This window comes from Drosophila rhopaloa, unplaced genomic scaffold (assembly GCF_018152115.1).
Source record: "Drosophila rhopaloa isolate 14029-0021.01 unplaced genomic scaffold, ASM1815211v1 contig_3, whole genome shotgun sequence".
In the NCBI taxonomy this organism is placed as follows: Eukaryota; Metazoa; Arthropoda; class Insecta; order Diptera; family Drosophilidae; genus Drosophila; species Drosophila rhopaloa.
Window position 1 is genome coordinate 6,508,205 of NW_025335123.1, and position 27,972 is coordinate 6,536,176.

At 42.1% G+C, this 27,972-nt stretch overlaps 4 protein-coding genes across 5 annotated transcripts; 2 read left to right on the top strand and 2 right to left on the bottom strand.

The window, feature by feature from the left end:
• Positions 1-265: 265 nt before the first annotated feature.
• Positions 266-5,113, bottom strand: LOC108042923 (CTD nuclear envelope phosphatase 1 homolog). Of its 2 annotated transcripts, none has more exons than XM_017121435.2 (4): positions 4,120-5,113; positions 2,668-2,916; positions 2,296-2,478; positions 266-1,908 (listed from the first exon to the last, which is right to left on the bottom strand). In XM_017121435.2, the coding sequence occupies exons 1-4, from the start codon at positions 4,216-4,218 to the stop codon at positions 1,717-1,719; spliced, it is 723 nt and encodes a 240-aa protein (XP_016976924.1). In that variant the 5' UTR covers positions 4,219-5,113; the 3' UTR covers positions 266-1,716. The 2 variants fall into 2 exon arrangements, with proteins under 2 accessions (XP_016976924.1, XP_016976916.1); XM_017121427.2 differs by having other exon boundaries at positions 2,668-2,925.
• A 115-nt stretch (positions 5,114-5,228) lies between these two features.
• LOC108042918 (pyridoxal-dependent decarboxylase domain-containing protein 1) lies at positions 5,229-9,029 on the top strand. The gene is made up of 6 exons (XM_017121414.2): positions 5,229-5,455; positions 5,574-6,695; positions 6,764-7,045; positions 7,105-7,620; positions 7,680-7,873; positions 7,937-9,029. The coding sequence occupies exons 1-6, from the start codon at positions 5,345-5,347 to the stop codon at positions 8,274-8,276; spliced, it is 2,565 nt and encodes an 854-aa protein (XP_016976903.1). The 5' UTR covers positions 5,229-5,344; the 3' UTR covers positions 8,277-9,029.
• A 1,241-nt stretch (positions 9,030-10,270) lies between these two features.
• Positions 10,271-20,588, bottom strand: LOC108042952 (protein tweety). Its single transcript, XM_017121467.2, has 8 exons — positions 20,285-20,588; positions 18,326-18,632; positions 17,559-18,044; positions 16,726-17,489; positions 16,431-16,600; positions 15,404-15,415; positions 14,410-15,322; positions 10,271-13,564 (listed from the first exon to the last, which is right to left on the bottom strand). Exons 2-8 carry the CDS (start codon positions 18,461-18,463, stop codon positions 13,165-13,167), a joined length of 2,883 nt encoding a protein of 960 aa, XP_016976956.1. The 5' UTR covers positions 18,464-18,632; positions 20,285-20,588; the 3' UTR covers positions 10,271-13,164.
• A 936-nt stretch (positions 20,589-21,524) lies between these two features.
• On the top strand, positions 21,525-27,370 carry LOC108042882 (protein flightless-1). Its single transcript, XM_017121366.2, has 4 exons — positions 21,525-21,740; positions 21,915-25,069; positions 25,634-25,784; positions 25,997-27,370. Exons 1-4 carry the CDS (start codon positions 21,687-21,689, stop codon positions 26,405-26,407), a joined length of 3,771 nt encoding a protein of 1,256 aa, XP_016976855.1. The 5' UTR covers positions 21,525-21,686; the 3' UTR covers positions 26,408-27,370.
• Positions 27,371-27,972: the final 602 nt, after the last annotated feature.

A 27,972-nucleotide genomic window follows, 5' to 3' on the forward strand; every position in this document is an offset into this window, starting at 1 on the left:
TATTATATCAAAACGAAGGAACATATTTCTCATTCTTATAGGGTATTATATAGTTGTGTTTATTCCCCAAAAGCTTTTTCTTTCATATTTTGCGCGCCTAACAGCACATTTTACAGTTAATAAAACATGTTAAGCACACTGCAAACAGTCTGTTAAACCACATCTGTAAAATTGAAAAGTAGCGCCAAATTCAAACGGGAGATGAAGGAAAGAAAACTCTTTATTTGGCATGGTTTTGTTGTATTTTTTGTAATTCTTTTTCTGCTTTTGTGTTCCCTTTCTCATTTATTTCATTTACGTTTCAGTTTAACAAATTTGCTACAAACTACTTAAAATTAACAACATCGCATACACGTATTATTCTCGTTTTCCTTGCAATAAATAAACAAATAGTGATTGTTTTAAATTTACAATACGATAAAAAGAACAATTGGATAGGGGTGGGGTAAAAGGTAAGGGGCGTGTGCAAGCTTTAGTTGTTTAGTTTTGGGTGGTGTGTTTATGCTTTTGGAAATAACATTAACTATGGAAGCAGTTTTCATTAGTTACTCTCTTATAATTTCTTTGCTGCTCTCCTAAATATCCTGTGATGCCTCGGATGATGTGCCACGATTTCTCAATTCTCAGACTAACTCGGTTCTCGTATAATTAGTGATTTGGCTCTCTAAACTCCCTATATATATCTGTCCCAGTCTGCGGCTCGTCATTAATTTGATCTTAACCGATCCGATCAAAAATAATGCGATTTTTAATTCTCAATGCTGCTTGGCTCGCCATACAAAATATAACTTTTGCCTTACTTGCTTGCTTGTTGGTTGTTGTTTACTTTAATAGTAGTTCATAGTTGTTGGTTGTTGCTTAGTTGTAGATATATATATATATATAAATATATAACTCCCTCGAAAGACAAAAATCTTATACTTAGAAAAGTGTTATGTTTGGTTTGCAAGCAATGAAACTCTTGAAAGATCTTCCGTCCGTTTAGTTTTGTACAGGAAACGAGGGCAGAACATATATAAGTCTATACAAAATCGGTTACATGTAATAATTATGCATAATAATGATGTCCAGGAAAGTTTCGTAATCAACTAATTTGTATAATTATAAGTGTTTTGCTTTGTCTCGCCATTTTCATTAAAACAATTTAAGTTTTATAATCATTAATTGTAATCATGGTATAGAAAGACTCATGTTGTTGTGTCCTTAAATTTAGTTTATAATAATATGATATATAACTCGACAAATTTGTTCTTAATGTTGTTACTTCATTTTTTCTGCTTAGCTTCACTTTCATATATATATATATATATATACTGTGTTCAAGAGTTTTCATTTGATATTAAAATCAAAATATTCACGTACAAAAAACAAACAAACTTTCCAAAAAAAAAAAAAATAAAATAAAAATAGCTGTTCTACATATATGGACAAATATGTATGTATAATTAGATTATTACAAAAATGTTAATCTTAATACACAAAAGGAAAAAAACCCATCGATTTCCATATCTTCACATCTCTCCTTCATTTTCTCTTTTATCTGTGTGTTTCTTCGCACATCTGACTGAATGGTAAATATAATAATAATGAAAAAATTCGTTAATGTGTCACAGCACCACCATTTTGTTGTTAATTTCAGAAGGTATCATCCCACTTCGCTGGCTTACGTTGCTCCTCCTAATAGATAGACTACACTAGCGACAGGCGGCCCACCTGCTACCAGAGGCGGTGCAGGTGCAAGTTCCTAGACAGCACCGATCTCACGTCGTTCGTAAACCTCAGCGCATCCAGCATGGGCAGCAGCGACAGCAGCGCCGTGTCCATCGGATCGGAGAACCAACTTTTGATGGGTATGGCATTGTTGGGGAAACAGCGATAGGCACCGGGCGAATTGTCAATGATGAATATCTGAAAGAGGTATCAGTTTATTAGCCAAAAAGCACAGCATTAATTTAATGTTTGTTAACCAAACATGAAAGCACATTTAATAATTAGTATGTGATTCTCTTAGCATAATTTGTAGTATAACCTTTTCAATTAGCAAACTTGTAAAATATCGATTAGGAAAACATGAAAAGGTTTATTATAACCCAACATTCTAATAAATGTATTTCTCAGAACACACCTTAAATAAAAACATATACATTTTTTTAACAAATTCGGTCAATCAAGTATCTTATTGGATTATAATTTAAAAAAAAGAAAGGTCCATGTAAATTTCCAAATTATTATATGCAAGTAATGACTTTATTAATCGAATCCTGATAGTATATACTTCCTTTTCCCCGATCTTACCCTATTTAAATCGCTGCAAATGGCCGACAGGTCTTTGGTATAGGATCCGTAGTCGGGCGTGCAGTGTTGTCTGTAGTATCGCCTCCGAAGGATGTTTCGGCCATTGTCAAGCTTGTCCGCCACCGCCGCCCCGTATATCTCCATACTGGCCGTGAAAACTACCAGATCGTACCACTGAGAGACCTGAGGAAAATCGAGAAATATATGAGTTTTAGAGTTTTTTTGTAGTGTCAAACGAAATAAGTTCTTCTTAATTATGTTATATTTATAATCATTCTGTTAATCGGTACAAAATTAAGACACGATTCCGGAAAATTTGTAGGACGTATTTCGCTTAGTGTTGTTTTTTGGGAAATCCCTTTATATACTCACCACATCCAGGAAGTAGTCCACATGCGGTCGCTTGTGAACGAAGAAGCGCACTGGATTCCGGTCAATCGTCACTTTAACGGTGAAATCGTGCGGCGTGCCAGGCTTCACCGTATTCCGGGGCATCGCATTGTGATGGGAGTGAATCAGCGTTTCGTCCAGGTCCAGAACGAGGGTCTTTCGCTGCACCAGGCTCAGGCGGTGACGCGAGACGGGTGACAACGGGAAGAGTTCATATTTAACCGGTTGATACTGGATAAACTAAGGAAGTTAATACAATCAACGGAGAAGTACTTGACAGGCATTCAACATGGGGTTCATATAATGGGTTAGCTCGTATCTAGATTTATAAACTCTGGGGTTAGCGTGCAAGATGATGTTAAAGGTCAAGGGAATCTCAAAGCGGAAGTGCAACTGAGTTTTATGTTTGACAAATACTCATTGAAAAATTTGTATATTGAAATTGAACTTAGAGATCGTTTTCGACATAAAAGTACAAGGATTTAATCATTTTTTGGTCTCATTCAAAATTTTACCAAAATAATATTTTAAAAGTTGTGAAAACTTGAGTATTTTTAAGAATCGCATTATTGTATTAATGTGTAGTAAAATATGGCTTAGCTGTGAGTTGAATAATATTGGGCTCGTTGCTCTAGTTGTTTATAGAACTAGAAACGATGAGGAAATAAAAAGTCGCAGGTCGAAGGTCAGTGCTTCTTGCCGCGTCACGATTTCGGTCCAAAAGTGCTAGCTCAGTGGATAACATTAAAGGCGAGTGGTCGATAAGGCGGATGGGAACGGGGATACGATGAAACAAGCCCCATTAAACGTGTGCCGCAATATTGATAAAAGCTAACTTTTTAACAACTGTCACCGGTTAAGAGGTACACAGAGATAAACTTTTGTGATTTTTTTTAAATCATCATAAATGTAAAATCATCAAATTACAATTTATATTAGCAAAAAAAAAGGAAAATTTAATTGAATGGTATTTGTACCATTATCAATTCGGTTATCAAGCAATCAAACACATTTATTTTTACTGATTTTTGATTAGATAATAATTATTTCAGATAATTGAAAACATCTGGAGATAAGAATATCTAGCTGATATTACTTTGCCTCCATTAGTATAAAAATAAAAGTCTTCTGCTGTAAGGAGTATTATTTAAATAATACAATTTTATTTTTAATTGCTTGATTACTATAGCTTAATTTATTAATGTAGAGCTCAAGCAAGGTATTATCTATCATTAAATCACCTAAAAATATATCACGTTGTGCACTCTAGCGGGTGCAAACCGTAACTATTGGAAGTCTTATCACTGCGGTAGCTTTTATTATTATTATTGTGTAGTATTTTGCGCCGATTGTGGGAGCGGGTTGGAAATTATTTCAGGGTTTCGGGCAGGTAAAAATAAAAAATTCTTGATTTTCGCTAATATCTGTACTTACAGCTCGCACTTGGCGATTGAACATGAAACAGATGCATGTCCAGACTTTTGATAGCAACAACAAAAGCGCATGGAATTTCATTTGCAGCAGCGAAATCATTTGAAATAATTAGTGTTTGGTGTTTTTCGGCGATTAATTCGATAAATCGACCACGATCGGTGATTGAGCGCGGTGCGAGCGAGATGGCGCGATTTGCAACCGGCTAAAATAGATTATTTTTCTTCTTCTTCCTTGTATTCCTCCTTTTGCTGTTACTTTGCAACCAATTGTTGTTGTTTTTGATAACGCGCTGAGCACACACACACACATACGCACGCGGGCGCGCTACACTCACATAAACACCCTCCAATAAAATCGATAACAAGGCTTTTGGGTTTTTCTTAAGAAATATAATAGTTTCTCTCCAATTTTCGCGGTCTTTTTGTGCTCCACTAATTATTTGTCGATTAGTTTGGTTGCCCCTTTTTCTAGGGAAAATTTATTTCCGCTTCTCTTGTGGCCTTTTTTTTTATAGCCAGCGTCTGCTCTTCTTCTTCTTTCAGCACGCGTGTGTGTGAGCGCTGTGTTTTTTATTTCACTTTTCGGCAAGAGAACAACAATAGAACGGCACTCTATTGAAGCGATTGAAAATAGAATTTGTTTTTGTTGAGCAAAACGAATCAATTGATTGAGCTATATTGCACAGTGATCTTAAACACTTGAGACGTGCGTTTTTGCCTAAGTAGTCAGTAATTGCCGAGGACTGATCATAACTCTTTGGCGCTGCGGCGTTGCGTTTATTACATAAATATAGTTTGTCCGCGTTTCGTTTTTGTTTAATAAATTCCCACACTCATGCAAAATACAACAACACAACACAACAAAATCGATAGGCCGCAAAAGAATTTTGCATCTCCTGATATCGAATGTTTGAGTCGATACTGAAATTGCACCCTCGCGTGTTGGGTGCACACGCTAAAGGAGGAGTGTGCACTCGCTAAGTAAAACAGTTGGCAGCGCTGTCAACTAGTTCCAGCAACAGAACTATCGCACTCTTTTCGCGGTATTTCTTGGCCGCCCGCGTACTAGCCACACCATTCCACATCAGCCCCTCTCACGCACACATGCACTCACACACATGCACACACCCTCGAGCTCACACACACACATACAGGCGCAGTGGAAAAACAACAATTATTTTGCATCGCAGGCGATAAATTAAAAGTGAATTAGAACGCATAGGAACATGTCAGCGGCTGGCAGATCGGACGACGATCCCGGCCAGAATCCGGCCGTAGATCAAGAGCCGGATCCGGGCCAATCAACGCCAGCGGTGGCCGAAATCGCCGCCTCCAGTGTGAGTGCTTTATTTTTTCCTCATTTTTTTTTGCTGACGACGACGGAAGACACGTCAACTTGTGCGGTTTCGTTGTTTACCTTTCTAAGTTAACCAACTATACGATATCCAACAATAGATTCGATCCGGCCTGGCCGAGCTTGAGCTGCGATCGTCACAGGTTCTGCAGCGTTTGGAGAATGTCAAGGTGTCGTCCACGCCCGAGAATCACTCCAATTCCAATCCCGACGAGAATCCGGAAGAGCCCGTGACCGAGGATCAGCAGTATAACCACCTGCCGCCGGAGCATCGGGTGCCCTCCGATATCCTGAAGTCCCTGGAGCAACTGGTCTCCTACACGGATAGCGACGACGACCCGGAGTTCCCGCTGCCCGCCTTGGATGATGTCTCTCACTTGGCCCTTATTTCGCACAGCATTGTGGCCTATTTGTCGCACCTGGACCGCCAGCAGCTGCTCCGGGTGACGAATAGCATTTCCGGTGACGCCACCCGCTGGCTGGGCACGCTGTTCCACTTCGCCCATCCGGCGAGCAGCTTCCATGCGGACAATGCGGACGCAGTGCTGCGCACGGTCCGTCTGGCCATCGTGGCAAGGTGTCCGGGGTATTTGGAGGGCGGCATTCCCGCCCTGGCCCAGCCGACGTTCTACATCTCGGAGAATACGACACCGGTGAGGCTGCAGTACGCCTGCCGGCAGTTGGGCATCCCACTGGAGGCGATCAAGATCATACCGGAGCACAGTCAGTATGGAACGATGGATGTGACGCTGCTGCAAAAGCAAATCCAGCTGGATGTGGGCAATAACAGGACGCCCCTGCTGGTGGTCGCCGACATTGGTGCCTCCCTGTGCGGCTATGTGGATAACCTGCTCCGGCTGAGGGACGTTTGTAAAGCGCACAACATGTGGCTGCATGCCAGTGGCCACGGACTGGCCGCCTTGGTCTGCGCCCAGAATCAGGGCCACGTGGAGGAGGTGCTCCACTCGATGGCCCTGAATCTTGGCAGCTGGCTGGGCGTACCCAGTCTGCCGATCGTCCTGCTGCACCGTCCGCTCCAGAACAGCGCGCTGAGTGCCTTCGAATCCGATCCCATACTATCGCGTCGCCTCAACGCCTTGTCGTTGTGGACCAGTCTGCAGGCCTTGGGTCGCAAGTCGATTGCAGAGCGCTTGCACGTAGCCTTCCAAACGTGCAGTATTCTTTTCGAAATTGCCTCCAAGTGCGAGGGCATCCGGGTGTTGGTGAGTCCCACCGTTTTTTTTTGGGGGAATATAAGTAGCTTACTAATGTTTTTTGCTATATTTTTCAGAGCCATACGCCTGGAGCCCAGACCGGAGCCTCCTTGTCAGACATCATCCAAAGCCCCTTCGATGTCCAGGCGCTTTTTGACGCCGCCGCCCCTGTGGTCGCCTATCAGTTCGATGGCAGCACCGCCATTCCACTGGGGGGCAGTGGCTCCTCTGCCGCAGCTTCCGCCGCCGAGCGAGAAACGGCTGATGGCCTCAAGCCGCTGGAGAAGATCAACAATGCTTCGTACTTTGACCGCCTCAACTCTTGGCTGGGTCAGATCCTGCAGCGCGACTGTCCCAATGTAATGAAAATAAAATCAATTATATGTTATCCATCTAATCCAACGCCATCTTCTTTCAGTTCGACTTCGAGGTGATTGAACATCCGACACACGGCAGCTGCATCCGCTACTGTCCGCTGGAATTGGGCTTGGGTGAGCAGCCGCCGAGCTCCGAAAACCTGGAGAGCTTTGCCCAGAGCTTGGAGGCGCATGTGGACATCCTACGGGCGACTATCAAGCACAAGGCTCGCTTTATCCATCTGGTGGAGCGCAGCGAGGTGCTGCGCCTTGTTCCTTTGCCCGAATGGGCTGGCATGGGCGGCGTACGTTTTGTGCCCGAGGGCTGGGAGTCCCTGCTAACGGACCAGGCCAAAACCGAGCTGAACAAGCTCAACATCGATCTGGTGGAGGCATTAAAGTCCACGGACAATGCTTTTTCCCTGGGCGAGGGCACAGATGGCCTGATTTGTGTACGTTTCGGGATGGTCACCCACGAAACGGAGGTTGAGGAGCTGCTGGATCTGGTGGTCACGGTGGGCAAGAGCGTGCAGGAAAACTCGCGGGTATTGGACACCATGTCGGAGATTGTCAAGAAGGTTTGCTAGTTTATTGTGTGGTGTTTACGTACCATTAAGTAATTTCATATTAACTTTAGGGAATCGAAGCGGTTACCGCGGATCTGCAGCGTGAGTCGGAGGAGAAGCTCTGGCAGGAAGGCATCCTGCGGCACGTGCCCGTGGTTGGTCGTGTCTTCAACTGGTGGTCACCGCCGGCCAAGGAGTCGGGAATCAAGGGCCGCAGCCTTAATCTCACCCAGGGCGTGGTCGAGAGCACCGAGAATATTTACAAGTGGGTATCAAGGGGATATCCAACCACTTACTGATCAAAAAAATAATAATTCGTTTTACAAAGGTACCACATGCAGATGACTGGAGCCACTGCCCATCAGTTGCCAGCGAATCGTTCGCCACCCACGCCCATGGTGCAGACGCCCGTGGGCGCCGGTTCGTCGACGCCCGTCTTTCCCACGGTGGAGCCCGTACCCGGAACCGTATCAGCATCCGGCTCGGTTGAAGCCACGCCCGTGCAGCCGGCGGATGCTTCGGGATCAGGAGCTCCTGCTGCTGCGACAACGGCATCTCCGCCCACACAAAACCATGTGGAGCATGCCCGCACTGTCAGCCAAAGCAGTGCCGGCTCCTCCAATGTTCCCGAACTCGTGGCCGCCAACAGTGCAATTAACAATAATTAACAAAAGTATAATTATCAAAAATACCTATAGATGAACAGAAAAAATAACTTTTAGATCAAGGCAGAGCCAGCAAAATGGATTTCAAAGTGGGAGGGGCCTTAAAGCAGCAATATCAAACAAGGCTTAATAAAAAGACGTAGACAGAAACCAGAAAACTGAACAGCATACCATATATATAGAAGGCTTATTTTAACCTCCCCCTACTTAAAAAAAAAACAAAAACAAAACAATTCCAAAGATGATTGTTCGCCCAAAATGATGATGACACAAAATCCAATTTAATTGCTTTTATGTATTTATATATATTGCTATTCCTATGATCTTTTATATATCTCTATTATATATTATATTATTTTACCTTATTATACTTTAATCCCATCATTGTTGTTGTTGTCGTCTCTGCTCCGAAAGAAAATGCTCGGAATCTTGTCCCCTTTTCAATTATATTTTTTGTAAAATTGTACTTTTGTTTATCTTTATTTATAATTATTATTCAGATGCAAGTACCTTTGAGAGAGATAATATAGGCAATTGTTCAATGTTCAATTGTGCGAAGCAATAAATTGCGCTATGCTTATTTGTTAAGAAGCTAAGTGACAAAAACTAAATAAATTAAAAAGGAAAAAATAATTAATTAAATGACAAAAATATATTTATTATACAAATTGCTGCTATAAGAAGAAAGCAAGATCTGCACAAAATATGATAAAAGAAAAAACTAAACACAATAAAATGTGAAATAATTTAGACAGAGACAGCATGTGTTTTGTATACCCTTTCGCTTTTGCGTGATTATATCTTATCTTATCCCAGTGGGTTTTTCTAGGAATGATACCCGCATTGGCTCTGTATGAAATATTGCTAATTTGAATGGAGTTTTATAATCAGCGAGCACAAAACTTGATAGAATGGACTGGCTCCTTTTTCCCTTCAGGGTAAGGTGCGGCTCCCTAAGGCCATTGTCCTCCCAATATTAAAGTGGCGAACCTGCTGGGACACTGCCTGTGTTTCATCACTGTACAGGTGGTAGCATGGTGGTAGCATTATGTGAAAAATCGGGTTTTATTCCAGGATACGGATGTGCCGACGGTTGATACAATGAACCTTAACTTGCTAGACATCTTGCCAAATCACTGGGTCGACGGCGGCCCCGCAGAAGGACGTTTCCTATAACCACACCATCTGATTAATAACATATGACCGGCTTTGACCACACCTGCTCCAAGAATGGAGCACTCACTACCCTTTTTTGGGATATTGAGAATACATTTTGAAACACACGAAAACAAAGTCCATCCTTGTGTGGCGTGTTCTACAAATAACAAAAAAAATGATTTTATGGATCCTCTGCAATTAAATCGATATTGACTAATATTTTAAAGTAAGTATAGGTATAAAATAAGAACCAAAAAATTACATTACGCTAAGCAATAAAAATAATCATAAGGCTATGGTATTCGGGGATACACGAATGAGCAAATGTAAGAATATAATTCAGGATCTTGTCTGGGAGTTTTCAGTCTGCAAGTAACGGGAATTTGTAAATAAAGGATTTATTTATCCTTGCTCTCATCTCATAATATTTGTTTCGTTAAGCCCCCCAATATAGTGGTATGATGATATGATCCTTACCGAAACCTACTTTCATTAATTATCATTTTATTGGAACCCATTAAAAAACAAATTTTCTCCATCTAACTAATGCAATTAAATTTTATATTTTTATTTTATTTAATATTTGTGTTGAATTTTTTTTAGCGTTTTACTTTGCGGCTGTTTGCTTTTGAAAGAAAATTTCTCTTCATTTCGAGGAAATCTTAGTTTTTCATTTCCCGATTTATTTCGATTTTGCGCATAAAATATTTTTTGATTCCAGAAGCTTGGTTTTCCCCGCTTTTCAGAACAATTCCGAAAATTTTCCGGGCGAAAGTGGTTTCTGGAACTCACTTATTTAGTAGATTTTTTTATTTCGTACTTCTTAAAAGATTTTTAAATTACTTTTTGTCTCTCATTTTTATTTTTACTCGTTTATTAATATGCCACTAAGCGCTTCGATTTATGCCTCTGTTCTTTACATTTTCTTTAACTATGCATACTATATATTTATTTATATATATATATATATATATAGATATATATATATATATGTTGTACAACTCGATCTTATCTTGTCTTATTGCTGCTGCCGATGGGCTTTCGAAATAAACTTGCGAATTTCGATTTGGATCTCTTTTGCCAATTTGCCCAGGTTTTGTGTATTTTGAGTACGGCTTCTTTTGGGTTTTTATTTTTTTTAGGGATTTTCTTTTGTAATAACTACAACGCGTACGATGACAACATTTAACACAGAAATATATTTACGAACTAATTGTGTTATATTTATATGTACGTGTAAATTGAGCTTCGATCTAGGCTCGAAACTTCCATGACCAAAACGCTGCTTCCCAAGGGGCTTTTTCGGTGTCATCCAATGCTTAATTTGGTACTGTTTATGGGGATTACGGGGATCCTTAAAGGATTCGATTCAGTTTTGCTGTAATATTTTTGATGACCCCCTGAGAAGGTTTGTATGTTTTTTTTTATAACTTGTAATTGTATAATAAGCGAATAAAAAACTTGATTAGTTTGTTCCGTTTTTCTTTACACCATCTTTACATATTTACTTTAAAAATGTCGCTTGTGTTTTACGATTGAGTTAATTTCGATTTGAGTACCCGATTGTTAATATCTTACAATTGATCTTTCAATGAGAGTACGCTCTAGTTAGGGTTCGTTAAGTGTATATATTATGGCTAGATCGGTAAATGTTGAGAACTTTCGCTGTGTGGGCAGTGTTTGGGGTTCGACTTAGTTGATTGGCCTCGTCCATTTGAAGTTGGCCTCCGGGAATCCCTCTAAAAATGCTTCGATTATTCTTGCTGTGTGTTGCTGGTATATAGTTGTCGATAGGCTTAAGTATCTTGTCTATAACTATTTTGTTTTATAATATCTATTTGTGTATATATCGCTTGTGTATATATCTATATAACTTTGTAGTTCGGTTCCATTTTGTCGGTTTTTTTTTTTTTTTTTGGGGGGCAGTACTTTTTTTTAGTTTCATATTGCTATCGGTTCCATGCCAAGTCGAATCTTAAGATGGTTGCAAACAGGTGCACCGCCTGCAACCAACTTTAATCTCTCATCTATTTGGTTATTGTTTACGCTATTTGCCTTTCGTTTAGCTACTAAATATACAGTTAGCCCACTAAATATCTACATATATCTTTGTTTATGTTTAGTTTTAATAAATGCATTCCATGTTAAGCTTAGGTTAGATACACAATAAAATCGCAGGCTCAAATCCGCGATCGATTTAGCCCGCCAGTCCCGGACGATCCTGTGTGTGGAATCGTCCGCAGCACAACCCAGACCCAGGAAAGAGTCGAGCACTAAACGGGGTATCCCTCTGAATGGCTGGGGCTCGGAGATTGGAGATGAGAGATTGAAGATTGGAGATTCGGGGTCTTAACAATAGCAGTTCATGTTTTGGAGTGTTTAAATAATTGTCCATTAACTAATGTAAGTTTGGCATACTCGAGGTCATTTCGGTTCAATATTCTTATAACATAAAATAAGGAATCCTTTAAAAACATTGGGGTTTCCTCACCATTATTCTTCATTTTTAGCAACATTTATTTTAGGAGTAGGTATAAATGCAATCAGTCAGGAACTTAAGCCATAAAAAGTTTGTTATTAAATGTCGAATATTACAAATCAAAATCGTGAAATTCGCATTAAGTTGAAAATGATAAATAAAGTACTTTCAATATTTGAATGCCTTCTGAGCGATCGCAATAATATTGGAATGACTAGAGTTTAGAATATCACATATGTATATAAATTGTAGGAGAATTTGTTAGCTCATTAGATTAAATAAACTTAAAAAATAAAAGAAGTGTAATGATTTCCCGGATTAAATAAATAGTTCAGGGGTGCCACAACAATTTATGGAGATTTGAAAATCGATTGAAAATATATATCAAGGGAGAAAGCCGGTTCTCAAAATGAATAAGAAATCTGTGGCTCTAAACTTGATTTTGGATTGGTAATAAATTTTCATCCCTGATTATAACTAAAAATATCTCAAAATTTCCGAAACCTAAATAAAAACCTGCCACGCCCCTTTGCCCATCCATTCAGATACCCGTTCTCTACTTAAAAATTGACTCCCGACAAGTGCCTAAAAAAACTTTGCTAACGTTTCTACTACAGTTCGATTCTAGAACTTATGACCTACGATCCGAATTCGATTTTCATTATTTGGTGGTTGGTTTTTAGGTTCGAGTGTCGGTCTTTCGATTCCAGTATGGTTTTGGTTGTAGAGGATATACAATTTATATATTTTTGTAGATTAATGTTGTATAATACAATAAGTTAGCCCCCATAAAATTGTTTCTTTTTGACAATTTAGCGCTTTAAAATTGGTAAAAATATGCTATTATCAAAAGGGAATAACCGTGTCCTAAATGGATATATATTTATATAAGTAATAGATCGCTGATATATGTTACATATGTTCGTCTGTCTGTCTGTGCGTGTCTAGTATCTGTGTGTTTATATCCATTTCTTTGGAATGTTCAGATATAGTTCTGTGTATAGTATGTACAAAAGTCGAAAAGCAGGATTCCGGTCTAGGATACGATTTCGATACGATACGTTAAATGCAACAAATCAAGAAGGAACACTCGCCGCTCCAGCAATCCTTAGTCCCATTCCTTTGTCCCTCGATATATGTATATCTATCCTACACGAATTCTAGGAAGACTCCCCCAATCCCAAGTCCTGACCAATTCCTGTCTATACTTCTTTGCCTGACTTTTCTGGTTTTTTCTGGCTCTAGCTCTCCATCTTACAGCTCTGTCACCGCGTAGTTGCTTTCGTCGGTTATCGCTGGCGGTGGCGGCGGCAGGTCATCATCATCGTCCACCGTTCCTCCGCCCCCACCGGGCACGCCCCCACCGCCGCCGCCGTTGTGGAGGACCTTGCCATTAGCCGCCGGTCCGATACGGCCCTTGGTCGCCTCGGTTTGCGCCTCCAGCGGCGGTGGCGGCAGCGAGTTGTCCTCGTTGGCGTTTCCCCCGGCCAATCCTCCTGCGCCTCCCCCATTCTGGAGGCCAGATGGTACTCCTCCGTTGGTCTCGCCCAGCGGCTGACCGGCGGGTGGTGGCGGCGAGGTGGGCGTTCCAATGCGCGGCGGCGGGATCGCCTTCATCTGCGGCGGCAATTTCATCGGAGGACGCTGCAGGGTCCTGAACGGTATAGACAAAATTGAATTAAAACTGCTTAATACAACAATATTAAGTTTTACAATTTTTTTCAAATTTTTGTACTTTAAAATAAAAATTATAACATGAAGTATTGGACTCATATAAGACTTTCAAACTTTTTATAAAATCAAAATAGTTTTTAGCCTTTCTGATTTACTTTTATAATTTTAGAACCAAATAGCAAAAATAAATAACAAATTATTATTACGTTTTCAGTAAAACAAAATAAACACCATCTAATGTAGTTTAACCCGTATTTGCACTAAAATATAAATAATTTCGTAACCAAGTAGGTAATGTAAAACAGAATACCAACATTTACAAAATTATGTGTTGTAAATTTATTATTATTGCAACTATTGTCGCCTGGTGATAGTTTAAAAGGTCAAAATAAAACTGTTTTTTAACAAAAAAAAAAGATAAGTTACATATGTAAGTGCATTTACTAATTGCATTTACAAATTATTGAATTTACAGGGTGACACGAAATCTCTAATCATAAAAGTATGCTAATAAAAAAAGATTCGAATTACAGCAAGTCGTACTAATCTTTTTAAACACAATAAACTTTCTGAATTATTTACATATTTTACAAACCTAAAGTGGATAAACAAATTTAATTAAAATGATTAATTTAAAGTAAAACGAAATAATAAAAACTATATACTCAGTTTATTTTTTGAAGTGGTTATATGTAAAGTAATTCAGTAATTCAGCAATTTAATTTCAGGAATCATGGTGTCTAAATTGCACAATTTTAAGAGCAGTTATTTCAGAATTTGCAAGTTTTGTTATTTGCGATTAAATGAATACACCGAAACACCTACTTTGAGTAGTTTTGGTGGTGGGCCTGCTGGCGCTGCTCATAGATGGACTCCACCTTGGGCTGCTCCGCATCCTTGGGGATCTCCGGCAGCGGGCAATTGAGTATCGATGGCTTGTACTTGGGATCGAACTTGCCGCCCTGCCTTAAAGTGGAGCACTTGTAAATCTGCTTATCCCGATCGTAAATGGCGCTATCCATGGCCGTGCTAATGGGAATGACATCCGACTCGTTTTGCTGTTGCTGCTGGTGATGCTGCTGCTGTTGCTGTTGCTGCTGGTGGTGTTGCTGCTGCTGGTGCTGCTGCTGCAATTGCTGCTGATGTTGCTGCGGTGACTTGAGCTGGTGCAACTGTTGCTGTTGCTGCGAAGGCGGCGGTGGCTGCTGCTGCTGATGCAAGCTGGGTGGATGCTGATGGGCCGGTATCTGTGGTCCGCCTTGGCTATTCTGCCGCCGCATCGTGGCCAAATTCGATACGTATATGGAGCCCTGGCTGACGGCAACTAGCGGCTGGTATATGGAATGCGGATTCCCATTGGCCGCCAGTTGCGGCGCCAAGTGGGCCGGAATCTGTTGGTAGATCTGGCTCTGGCCCGGCCCCAAATGATGCGGTCCGTGGTGGGCCGCTGTCGTATAGGTGCCATATTGCTGGGCCTGCTGCTGATGGTAGATCGCGTGCTGGTGCTGCACTGCAGCGGCCACGGCGGCGGCTGAATGCGAATGCGGATGCTGGTGCGGGTGGGGATGCGGATGCTGGTGCGGATGATGGCAATATATGGGCTGTGGTCCTCCCAATTGCTGCTGTGCCTGCTGCTGCTGTTGTGCCTGCTGTTGCTGCTGCTGTTGCTGTTGTTGGGCGGCCTGCGTGGTCGGCGGCAAATTGGCGGCGGCGTTTGCTGCTGCTGCGACTGCTACTGCTGCGGGGGGTGGCGACGGTTTTCAGTAAAAGTCATTCGCTTCCAATGTCTTGCATTGTTTGCTTAGGGTTGCATATTTACCATTATTGGGACCTACAAAAATGCACACACCAAACGATTAGCAATAGGCGCGGGTTGGGCGGAGGATGTGGAGTTGGATGCGGATGCAGGATGCAGGTTGTCGACGCAACGATGGTGTGGTTATGGTGTGGATCGTTGGATGGGCGCGGACATTTAGCATGGAATGAGATTATATAGAAGAAACGAACATGATGAGACCGAATTGAGCGCTTTGGTTTAAGTTGACATGCAACATTTAAAAATACAAATTTCTGAACCAGTTACAAATCGGGTTATCGGTTAAGATGATATGCAATTTTTTAAGTCAGTTGTGAATCGGTTATAATGCGTTAGTACTGGTCATTTTTGGACAGATTCATGATGAACGAAGAATCGACTGATAAAACTATACATTTTTAGATTTTTTTAAAAAGCAAGAACCGAATTTTAACCGGCAAATTGATAAATTTTAATGTTTTACACAAGTACACATGATTATTTATATGTCCTATTAAAATTTCCAGCTCAATTTGGTCTCCGGGTTTTATACACATATGGACACAAAGATTGATATAGATATGTACACACACACTGAGAGAAAAAGCGCCTTTAGTGTAATTCAAATTTTTGTAAATCAGAATTTAAATGAGAAATATAATATTTGGAGTAGAAAAGGTTATTTTGGCCAATCGTTACAATATACAAATTTTTAGTTAATAAAAAAGTGAAAAGAAGTCTGAATTCGAATGTCACCGTTGCCCAAGGAACCTAATATTTGTTCAGCTTTTATATTTAAAAATACAATTTTAATGTTTAAAAATCCTTATTCGAATTTTGTATATATTAAATTAGGGTCTAGAACAAATTATCGAATTGATCATGCCATATCCTTTTTTTTTTTACTTTTGGACTACTATCAACTGGTTTTTCTTCCCTTTGATGACACTTTTTTTTTATTACAGCGCTTTTTGTCTCAGTGCAAAGTCAGATAGAGAAATGGGTGTCTGTTTCGATTTTCGGGAGTGGGTGGTGCGGGCTCCCCACTTACCGGTCATGTGGGTGGGGCTGTGGTTGTGCGACGGCAGCCGGCCAAGCGTGTGGGTGCCCATGGCGCGCATGTTCTGCTGGATATGGGCGTGGGCCATCATCTCGTGCTGCTGCCGCTTGCTGGGATGCTGGAGCGTGTGGGAGCCACTGATCACCGGCGGACTGAAGTGCCTGGAATGGCAGATATGGCGCAAGAACAGAGCAAAGGGGACGAGAGAGAACAGAGAGAGAGAGTTCGAGAGAATGGAGGCGGGAATCGGGCGGGACGGGTCACGTTGGGATCTTCTAAAACATACCCATTATGGTTTCGCGGCAATGTCCTGGCGGCGTTCATCATCTGCTGGTGGTTCTGCGGTGCCGGGTGGGAAATATACGATGGTTCATCAACCTGGGCATAGTCATTCCGCTTCCGTATGTAAATCCATGTGTGCGAATCCACCCAAACCATTATGGTTAGCAAAATGGCCGCAATAAAGCTGGCTATCAGCATTAGGACCAATCCCAGCAGGCCTCCCTCGCAAAGTCCACGAGCGGCGGCTAGAAAATTATGATGCACTGCCTTGCAATCCACGAGCGCCGTCAATTGGGTCAATAGCCGTTCACTGCTGTTCAGATCCGCATTCACAGCACCCAATTTCGGCTGCAAGCCGGAGGATTTAAAGAGCACCAGCGATATCTTCATTACCGTAGCCATGGCGCTGCGGGCATTGTTTAAAGAGTTTTGCGATTCTCTCAAGCGCTGGGTAAACGGATTCGTGTGGCCCGGTTCACATTGGGTGTAGTGCAGCAGCACGTTCGTGGGCAGATCCCTGGGAGCCGTGGACACTAGAAAATCCGCTGGCGAGATGCACAGATCGCCGACAGCCACCGAGGAGGAAAGATACAGACCGGACATCAGCCAGGAACCAGTGACTGCAAGTAGGCCGCAGACGCTGAACAAGATTAGGGCGCAACGTGAGTGCCGGGCCACGCCCACCAACAACACGGCGCACAGGACTAGAAGCAGGGCCAAAGTGGCCACTGTGCCCGGCCAGCGAATCAGCTCCCATTGGTCGCCGCGCTAAAGTTAACAGGATAGAAATGGTATCAATGTAGTAAGCCATCATTTAGCTACGCATAATTGACATACCGTCAAAAAGTGCGTCATGGAGATGCCCATCAGTGGTCGTCGGATATCGCTGGCCGCGTTTGTGGCCAAGGTAACATTTCCCTGGACAATATTAAGCGATACAAAGAGCTTCGACAATGCCGATTGATTCGACACAGGCTGATCAAAGATGTCCGCCAATTCCACCAGTTGCGGGCGTATGCGATTCGTTAGCGTGTTCTCCAGGATGTGGGTCTGATTCCGGATGGTGGTCACGAGGTTGTCCACCTTTCTGCCTGCCGTCAGCACCTCCAGCAGTCCGTTGTGCAGATCATCGTTGCCGTACAAGCCCAATCCAATCGCCGCGCAGCACATGACCGTAACAATGGACAGGGCCACCTTCAAACTGGTGATCGAGTGGGCTGGCCGGGGTTTCCGGTCGCAGCAGCGGGTCATCAGATAGAAGAGCAGTCCCAGCAGCGAGACGATCAGCATGGCAGCCGGAACCGAGCCCAAAATGCCCAGACTCTATAGGTGGAGGCAAGAGAAAAGGGTAAAATTGTAGAGAAAATTTCAAAATCTCATACAAATTCACTTTCCAGTAATAAAAATAATAATATTGCGATTTATGTTTAAAGCTACAAGTGTTTTTTCTTTGTTTAAAAATATTATTAACGGATTAAACCCGATTTGAACACCAGATCTTTACTTATTAGAACACAAAATATAAGCAAAATGAAGGTACACATAATAGGAAACATATTTTTCCTGTTAGTTTAAGTCATAGTGCCTGGATAGGGCTTACTTACCTCCAAGTAGATCTCATCGTTAGGCCGGAACGTGCTGTTGATCTTGTGGAACGTGATGTTGTAATGGGGCAGGGCGTGGAGTAGCTTTGCTATCACCGGCACCTTGTATTGGTCCGTGAACTCGTGATAGTCGCCCATCCTGGCCTGCTTTCTTCTGCTTTTCCCTCCCTGAAATGTATGCCTGCTCTTCCTGTCCTTTGTTGCTACTGGCGGTTTTCCTTTCCCTCGTTACTGCTGGGTTTTCCTGCTACGTGCTCACGGGCCTGAGTTTCCTAACCTCTTGACACCGAATCCAAATTGCCGAGCACTGAAGAAAGGGTGAAGAAAATGGGGGAGCAAAGGATATTAAATAACCAGAAGTGTACATTTCTTAATTAATTTAGATTTTCTTAGGCACAGCAAACTCGTTTATTGTTTTATACAACAAGGGTCATTTGAAAATACTAAATTAAAATTTCTAATATTACAGCATATACAGTTGAAATCACTATCTAACTGTCTCGCAAGCTAAAAAAAATATTATTCAGAATTTCCTCCAGTAGTAAAGAACTGAATTTTGAATAAATTCTGTAATCCGAAGTTCTCTTGTGACAGATAAAGGTCTTGGCCTAAAACTTCATTGCTCTGAATCTGCTGAGATAATATTAGTAAACAAATTATTTTCATAGAAATAAATAAATATTGTTTTTTAACTTAAAAAAAATTGTAAGTACTAAATGCTCGGGATAAAAATGCTTTAGATAAGTTTACGAGCCTATAAACTTATTAATCCAAATTTTTAATCGGGTCTAATGGAAATAATTTTTAATTTGTATCTGCATTACGAGAGTATTTCGTCACTACGAGGACTGCCATCCGCTACGATAAATACTGTAAGCAAAGTTTAGGGATAAAGTTTCCAAACAAGATTTGTATTCTATTTAAAGATAAAAACCTTTTAAACGTTTTTTTTAACCCTAAATTTAGAAGTCATTTTTTGTCAATAGATGCATGTATAAAGTGGTTTTAAGTTAACATTTTTAAACGATAACAGTTTTATCACTTTTTGGGTATTGTGAACTTAAAAATCCAAAAGTGCGACTACCTTTTCCACCCCTGAATTCATTTACTACGTGATAATTTATGGACCTGCTGAAATATGCAAAAAGAAACTGTCTTCTTCTTCCTGCTCTATAGGGATAAGGATCCTGCGACAGCGATTTTAACCCCACTTTCTGGCACACTCAATATAACGGCTCCTGCATGTACACACACATACACACACGCATACATATGTGGGCGTGCATGCGTGGGCATGGCCTTAATTGCTCAATAAGTAGGTTGCCCCCACTTTTGCAAGCACTTTTTAATTAAACAACATTTACGGACGGCCGGTTCATGTACTTGCATTTTGTCAACCGATTTCCATTAACCAAATGCGGCTGCGGGACCTTTTATTTAATTAATTCTACTTGATTTTGATTGAGAACGAACGATGCTGTCCAGCGCAATAGCAATTTTGTTCACTTGTCTTCCTCTTCCTGCTTCGTTTCGTTTCGTCCAGTAGAACAACAACAACTCTCGCGAGTGCGAGTAACGGTAACGCGGCTGCGCGTGCGTTTGTATATCTATTGATTAAAAGTTCGCTCTGCTTTTGCTTCCTCTTCCTTGTTCCTTATTCCTTTTTGGCAGTACTCTCGTAATTGCTGCGCCCACTTTCCGCTGCCCCGCCCCCTTCTCATCATATTACCCCCAACCACCCACACAAGCACTGCAAAGTGCGTTTGCTTTACAACTACAAATGCAACAATAACACACACACACAGAATAACGGCATTAATTAAATTCGCAAACTAGTCAAGTCTTTAATTTAGGTACGAAAGCCAAATAAAAACACTCCCTTTTTTTGGAGGTACACAATTTTCCACAACAAACAAAGGCCCGAAAGGAAGTACATCGGGGAAATTACGAAATTATTACTTTTTGCTGCACTTTATTCAGTTGACAGACGTTGGACGATTTGCATTAACTCGATATTTTCTATTTTCCGGCACACGCGTGTTCCTGTTTATTGCAATAAGCTTGTAATGTTTTTTAGTTCGGCTTGATTAGACTTTTTGTTTTTGCAATTTCGGAGAAAAGGCAACATAACACACGAGCAAGGACCTTCACATTCCAAAGACTGGGCAAAGTATGAAAATTTCGCGTCGTTCAATTTGGTCACACCCTCTGGATTATGCACACGATGTTGCTGTTTTTTTCGCAGGACGAAGAGGACCCTCCGATAAACCCGAACCCCTAGCAGTGTGACCGCCTTCAGCGAGTAAACATAAACCAAAGGATTCACATAATTGGGAACTAACCGTAGGTCGGCAATATAATTTAAATATTATAAGAAATTTAACGGTAAGAGGATTAAATATGTTTGCAAATATTAGGCCGAAGGACTTCAGTTTCCAGTGCCATTTTCTTTTCCATTAATTTTAGTTTTAATTTGAGACAATAAAAAATAAAATAAATAATGTTTGCTAATAAGTACAAATAAAGTATAAAAGTAAATTTTAACCTGTTTTTAAACATATTATATGTAAGCTATATTTCAAACATTGAACCGAAACCACAAGCTAAATTGGCTTATCCAATTTAAATGTTCCATAAGAAGTAGATTTTTAATATACAATTGAGTTTGATAATGTACCCATTTAAAAATGTTAGTCGAAACGAATGGAGTAATCTTTTCATTTAAAGTATTTAGTGAAGTCAATCTTCTGTCTGTATTTAGTTAAAAATTGCCTAAATAAAACAAATTAAAAGTGCAAAGGTGTCGGTTAATTTTAAATTTGATTTTCATTTTCAACAAATATTTAAAAATATTCTTAAATTAATAATCCATAAAAGGTCATACTAAATTTGCACCCTGATTTTGTACAGTGGTGAATAAATGGTTAGCAGTCGCGCAAAATTGGCATTTAAAAGAGAAAATGGATAGTTGACAATAAAGACGTTTAAGGCAACAATAATGTTAATTTTTTAAATATTTTGGTTTACGAAAAATTCAAATTTATCTGAAAAATCTGTTTAAATGAAATTCGACAAGCCCTACAGTAAGTGTCGGGAATGTACTTTCCGTGATTTCCAGCACTACAGTGTTGGATAATGCACAGCACTTAACGGCTGAGTGTTTAGTGTGACCAGATCATCGAACTGCCTACAAAGAGGCGGCCAGAGACACACCGTTTGCATGGGCGAACGGCGGACGGTCACCAGCTACTCTTCTTTTTTTTTAGTGCAAAAAAAAACAAAATAAAGAAGAAGAAACGGAAAACAGGGCCAGCAGCTTGAGCCCAAATATATAACAAATATAACATTTTATGTGGTCAAAATGAGCGTGCTGCCGTTCGTGCGCGGTGTGGACTTTACGAAAAATGATTTCAGCGTGAGTACAACACACAAACCAGCCCGCACTGTTTTTGTTTTTCGGGGGGTTCGGTTCTAAAAAAAAAAAGAAGCAAAGAAACAGGTCACCGAAAAGCACACACACGAAAAACCTGGGCATTAGTCATAAGTCGGAGCACAGATAATCCTCAAGGTATGATCGCTTATATTGCAGGCAACATTCCCCAGCTCCATGCGGCAGATGTCGCGGGTGCAGTGGCTCACACTGGATCGCACGCAGCTGGCGGAGATTCCCGAGGAGCTGGGACATCTACAAAAGCTGGAACACCTGTCGCTGAACCACAATCGCCTGGAGAAGATCTTCGGCGAGTTGACGGAGCTGACCTGCCTGCGTTCCCTCGACTTGCGGCACAACCAGCTGAAAAACAGCGGTATACCGCCGGAGCTGTTTCATCTGGAGGAGCTGACCACCCTGGACCTGTCGCACAACAAACTGAAGGAGGTTCCGGAGGGCTTGGAGAGGGCAAAGAACCTGATTGTGCTCAACTTGAGCAACAATCAGATCGAGAGCATACCCACGCCACTGTTCATCCACCTTACGGATCTGCTGTTTCTGGATTTGTCGTACAATCGACTGGAGACATTGCCGCCGCAGACCCGGCGTCTGATCAATCTGAAGACCCTCGACCTATCGCACAATCCGCTTGAGCTGTTTCAACTGCGCCAGCTGCCCTCACTGCAAAGTTTAGAGGTCCTCAAGATGAGCGGCACCCAGCGCACACTCCTCAACTTCCCCACCAGCCTGGACAGTCTGGCCAATCTCTGCGAGCTGGACCTGTCGCACAATTCGCTTCCCAAGCTACCCGACTGCGTATACAATGTGGTTTCCCTGGTCCGGCTGAATCTGAGCGACAACGAGCTCAGCGAACTAAGTGCTGGCGTGGAGCTGTGGCAGCGTTTAGAGTCGCTGAATCTTTCGCGGAATCAACTGGTGGCTTTGCCCGCTGCTCTCTGCAAACTGCCCAAGCTGAGACGATTGCTGGTAAACGACAATAAGCTGAATTTCGAGGGCATACCCTCGGGCATTGGCAAACTGGGTGCTCTAGAGGTTTTTTCGGCGGCCAATAACCTGCTGGAAATGGTGCCCGAGGGACTCTGCCGATGCGGTGCTCTAAAGCAGCTTAATCTGAGCTGCAATCGGTTGATCACCCTGCCCGATGCCATTCACCTGCTCGAGGGTCTGGATCAGTTGGACTTGCGCAACAATCCGGAGCTAGTGATGCCACCCAAGCCAAGCGAAGCGAGTAAAGCCACCAGTCTGGAGTTCTACAACATAGATTTTAGTCTGCAAACCCAGCTGAGGTTAGCTGGGGCTGCTGTGCCACCTTCAATGCCAGCGTCAGCCACGCCAAAGGATTCGACGGCAAGGAAAATCCGCTTAAGACGCGGACCCCGCAGCGAGGGCGATCAGGACGCTGCCAAGGTGCTCAAGGGCATGAAGGATGTGGCCAAGGATAAGGATAACGAGGTCGGTGCCCTGCCCGAGGACGGAAAACCGGAGTCCCTGAAACCAAAGAGGTGGGACGAGTCGCTGGAGAAGCCGCAACTGGACTACTCCAAGTTCTTCGAGAAGGAGGATGGTCAGCTGCCGGGATTGACCATCTGGGAGATCGAAAATTTCCTGCCCAACAAAATCGAGGAGGTTGTGCATGGTAAATTCTACGAGGGCGATTGCTATATAGTCCTCAAGACCAAGTTCGATGACCTGGGCCTGCTGGACTGGGAGATATTCTTTTGGATAGGCAACGAGGCTACTCTGGACAAACGAGCTTGCGCTGCCATTCATGCAGTGAACCTGAGGAACTTTCTGGGCGCCCGGTGTCGCACGATTCGCGAGGAGCAGGGCGATGAATCCGAGGAGTTTTTGGCCCTATTCGAAACGGAAGTCATTTACATCGAGGGCGGACGCACGGCGACTGGTTTCTATACCATAGAGGAGATGATACATATCACCAGATTATATTTAGTGCATGCCTATGGTGCCACTATTCACCTGGAGCCTGTGGCTCCTGTCGTTGCCTCCCTAGATCCCCGCCACGCCTTTGTACTGGATTTGGGCACACACATTTACATTTGGCTGGGCGAGAGATCAAAGAACACGCTGAACTCCAAGGCCAGATTAATGGCGGAGAAGATAAGCAAAACGGAGCGGAAGAACAAGTGTGAAATCCAGTTGGAGCGGCAGGGCGAAGAGAGTCCGGAGTTCTGGCAGGGACTGGACATGACGCCGGAGGAGGGAGCCAGCGCAGAGCCACCGAAAGAGCACGTTCCGGAGGACTATCAGCCGGTGCAGCCTCGCCTCTACCAGGTGCAATTGGGCATGGGATATCTGGAGCTGCCACAAGTGGAGTTACCTGAACAGAAACTTTGCCACACCTTGCTGAACAGCAAGCACGTCTACATACTCGACTGCTATACGGATCTGTTCGTTTGGTTTGGCAAGAAGTCGACGAGATTGGTCCGAGCGGCTGCTGTCAAATTGAGCCGGGAGCTCTTCAACATGATGGATCGGCCCGAATATGCCCTGGTGATGCGTGTCCCCGAGGGCAATGAAATGCAGATCTTCCGCACCCAGTTCGCGGGCTGGGATGAGGTAATGGCCGTGGACTTTACAAGGACGGCCAAGTCGGTCGCCAAGACGGGGGCAAACCTCACACAATGGGCTAGGCAGCAGGAGACACGTACGGATCTTGCCGCGCTTTTCATGCCCCGTCAGTCGGCCATGCCCTTGGCCGAGGCGGAACAGCTGGAGGAGGAGTGGAACTACGATCTGGAGATGATGGAGGCCTTTGTGTTAGAGAACAAGAAGTTTGTCAGGCTGCCGGAGGAGGAATTGGGTCGCTTTTACACCGGCGAATGCTACGTCTTCCTCTGTCGCTATTGTATACCCATTGAGGAGCCTGAAAATGGCACCGAAGATGGTGCTAACCCAGCCGGAGACGACAGTAAATCCAGCGCAAACAATCAGCCAGAGGACGAGATTCAGTGCGTCGTTTACTTTTGGCAGGGACGCAATGCCGGCAATATGGGATGGCTCACGTTTACCTTTACGCTGCAGAAGAAATTCAAGGCGATGTTTGGAGAGGAACTGGAGGTGGTGCGGATCTTCCAGCAGCAGGAAAACCTCAAGTTTATGTCGCACTTTAAGCGGAAGTTCATTATTCACACTGGCAAGCGGAAGGACAAGGCGCTCATGGCAAAGGGAAAGGCGCCCGTGGAGTTCTTCCACCTGCGATCTAACGGCGGTGCGCTGACAACGCGCCTTATCCAAATCAATCCGGATGCAGTGCATCTCAACTCGGCCTTCTGGTGAGTACATCTTCACTGGCCTTCAATGCCACTTAATTGTTAAAGCGAGTTTTTTTGAATTTATGGAATATTGTGCAACTCATGGGAGCCACTTTCTTGTCTTATCATTATTTGGGACTGAAATTCCTAACAGCTTATAAGATATGTCCCAGTATTAATGTTAAAAGATAAAGCACATTAAATGCTGTATGTAAAAAACAGCCTTGGTCAGATACATTTATCACTCCCTTGCAGAGTGTATTACAATTTCCTAAGTTTCCGACATTTCAAACCCTATAAACTATATGTACGTCATTCTTAAGGAGAGTCAATCTAGCCATGCCCATCTGTCCGTCCGTCTCTTTTGACGCAAACTAGTCTCACTTTTAAGCTATCTTGATGAAGCATTCCTAAAAATCTTATTTATATTGCAGCTAGTATATAAGTTGGAATGGGCCGGATCAGACGACTATACCATAAGAACAAAGCCTCGTTTTATAGAATATTAAATTTTGTTTGCCGTATTTTGCTTGCTTTCCTTTTTCTTTTGAATTCGTATTATATCTTAAATTATTTTTATTTCAGCTATATTCTCCATGTGCCATTTGAAACGGAAGACGATTCGCAGTCTGGGATTGTATACGTGTGGATAGGCAGCAAATCCTGCAACGAGGAGGCTAAGCTGGTCCAGGATATTGCCGAGCAGATGTTCAACTCACCCTGGGTGAGCCTGCAGGTGTGTGCTCCATTTATTATATAGTTCGGTGTTGGTGTTCGGTATTGTTTCTTTAGATGATTCATGCAAATCTAGCTATGTGGCTTCATGTTAATTATAAAAAGATGGCCTAACTGATTTAGAAACAAGCAAATAATGATTTCTTTATATAACATTATTCTTTGTATTATACACATCAAGAAATAATTGCCAAAACAAATAATATTTTGCAGATTCTCAACGAGGGCGATGAGCCGGAGAACTTCTTCTGGGTAGCGCTGGGCGGTCGCAAGCCTTACGATACGCATGCGGAATACATGGACTACACGCGGCTGTTCCGTTGCTCGAACGAGCGGGGCTACTACACGGTGGCCGAGAAGTGCGCCGATTTTTGTCAGGACGACCTGGCCGACGACGACATCATGATCCTGGACAACGGCGAGCACGTCTTCCTGTGGATGGGGCCGCGATGCAGCGAGGTGGAGGTGAAGCTGGCCTACAAGTCCGCCCAGGTGTACATCCAACACATGCGGATCAAGCAGCCGGAGAGGCCGAGGAAACTCTTTCTCACGATGAAGAACAAGGAGTCGCGCCGATTCACCAAGTGCTTCCACGGCTGGAGCGCCTTCAAAGTCTATTTATAATTTTAGGCAACTGAAGGAGCATCATGAGGGGCTCTTTTACATTCTTTCAACTTGTGCACAGCCCTGGGGGTGTGAGTTTAGTTGTTTAAATCAAAAGGACCGCCTTCAAGGTGAACGTTGAATTTGTAGAACTTTAGAAAAGCGCTTTTAAGGCGTCAATTAATTTTTATAAATTAAATGACCGCCTTCAGGGTGTGCATTGAATTTTTCAAGACCTATAGAAGCGCCTTCAGGGTGTGCATTTAATTTAGAGAAACTAAAGACGCGCCTTTAAGATGTTAATTTAGTTTTATAAAATGAATAGAAGCACCTTAGAGGTGTTAACTTAATTTTAGCAAGCTAGAGGAGTCCCTTCGAGGTGAAAATTGACTTTAAAGAATTAAACTAAACATCTGGTAGGCGGCTCGCGGGAAAGGGGGTCGGGCAGCTGCCGTGACAGAGCGGCTGCCCCACAACACATGACAAAGCAAAACCGTATCGAAAACGAAACAGAAACGAACAGAAACAAAAAGAAACATAATACCCATCAGATCGCAACAAGAACATGTTTGTACTTTTATAAAATGTATTTAATTGTTTTGTATAATTAATTTAAATTTTTTTATTAGCTCACTTGCTCCCGCCCCTTAACTAATTAGCTAACAACTCCAACAACGCCAAGTATTCGCCCACTCTTTACGAGAAAACCTTATAAATATATATAATGCAAATATATATATACCTACAAATACGCAATATTTATATACGCTGAGCTAAGAGGATTACTCCTTGTGCTAGTCCTTTTAAAATGTTAACCTACTTAAAGCTAGCCTGTAATAAAATCGAAAGAAAACACTAAAACTAATTGTACAAATGCCACGTATTTATTTTATTTTTATTAATCCCCTGAATAAACATTTAGAAAAATTGCAATTCGTATGTGTTTCAGGTTGAAGGAAATAAAGGTATGAATTTTTATGTGTATTAAATTGAGTTTATATTGTAAGACAATCTAAAAACTCGGAACAATTGAAACTTTCAAAAGATATTTAAATACTTAAGTGTTGGTTCTCTTAAGCAATCAGGAAAAATCAAAACGTGACCATGAAAATTTAGTAGTTAAGTAGGTAATTGATGACATTAAAATTTTCTTTAAAATCCGATTCTGTTGTCAACTGACTTTTTATTACCATTGTTATGGTATTTTTATGGATTTGTTTTGTAGAATACTTTTTTTACCTCAACATTATTTGAAATTGTTCACTTGATATGGTCGTTTGATAAGATTTCAAAGGTTCAAAATCTGCTTTTCGGGAATATTTTTTGACCATTATCAAAATTACAAAATATGATTTTAATTAGCTGAAACACAAAAATATAAATGATGAATTTTGTCCCAAATAATAAAAAATTGTAGAGAGACCCACCCAATTTAAAATTTATGCAAGACTTTCTATATACGAAAAATCATTTATTGAGTAAATTTCTTTTCGATTTATTTTTCACATGTTCACAAAATTGTATTTGGGTTTAGTTGTATAGCTTGTTTTTCTAATATTTTCCTTGGCCTTGGGATACAATATAGT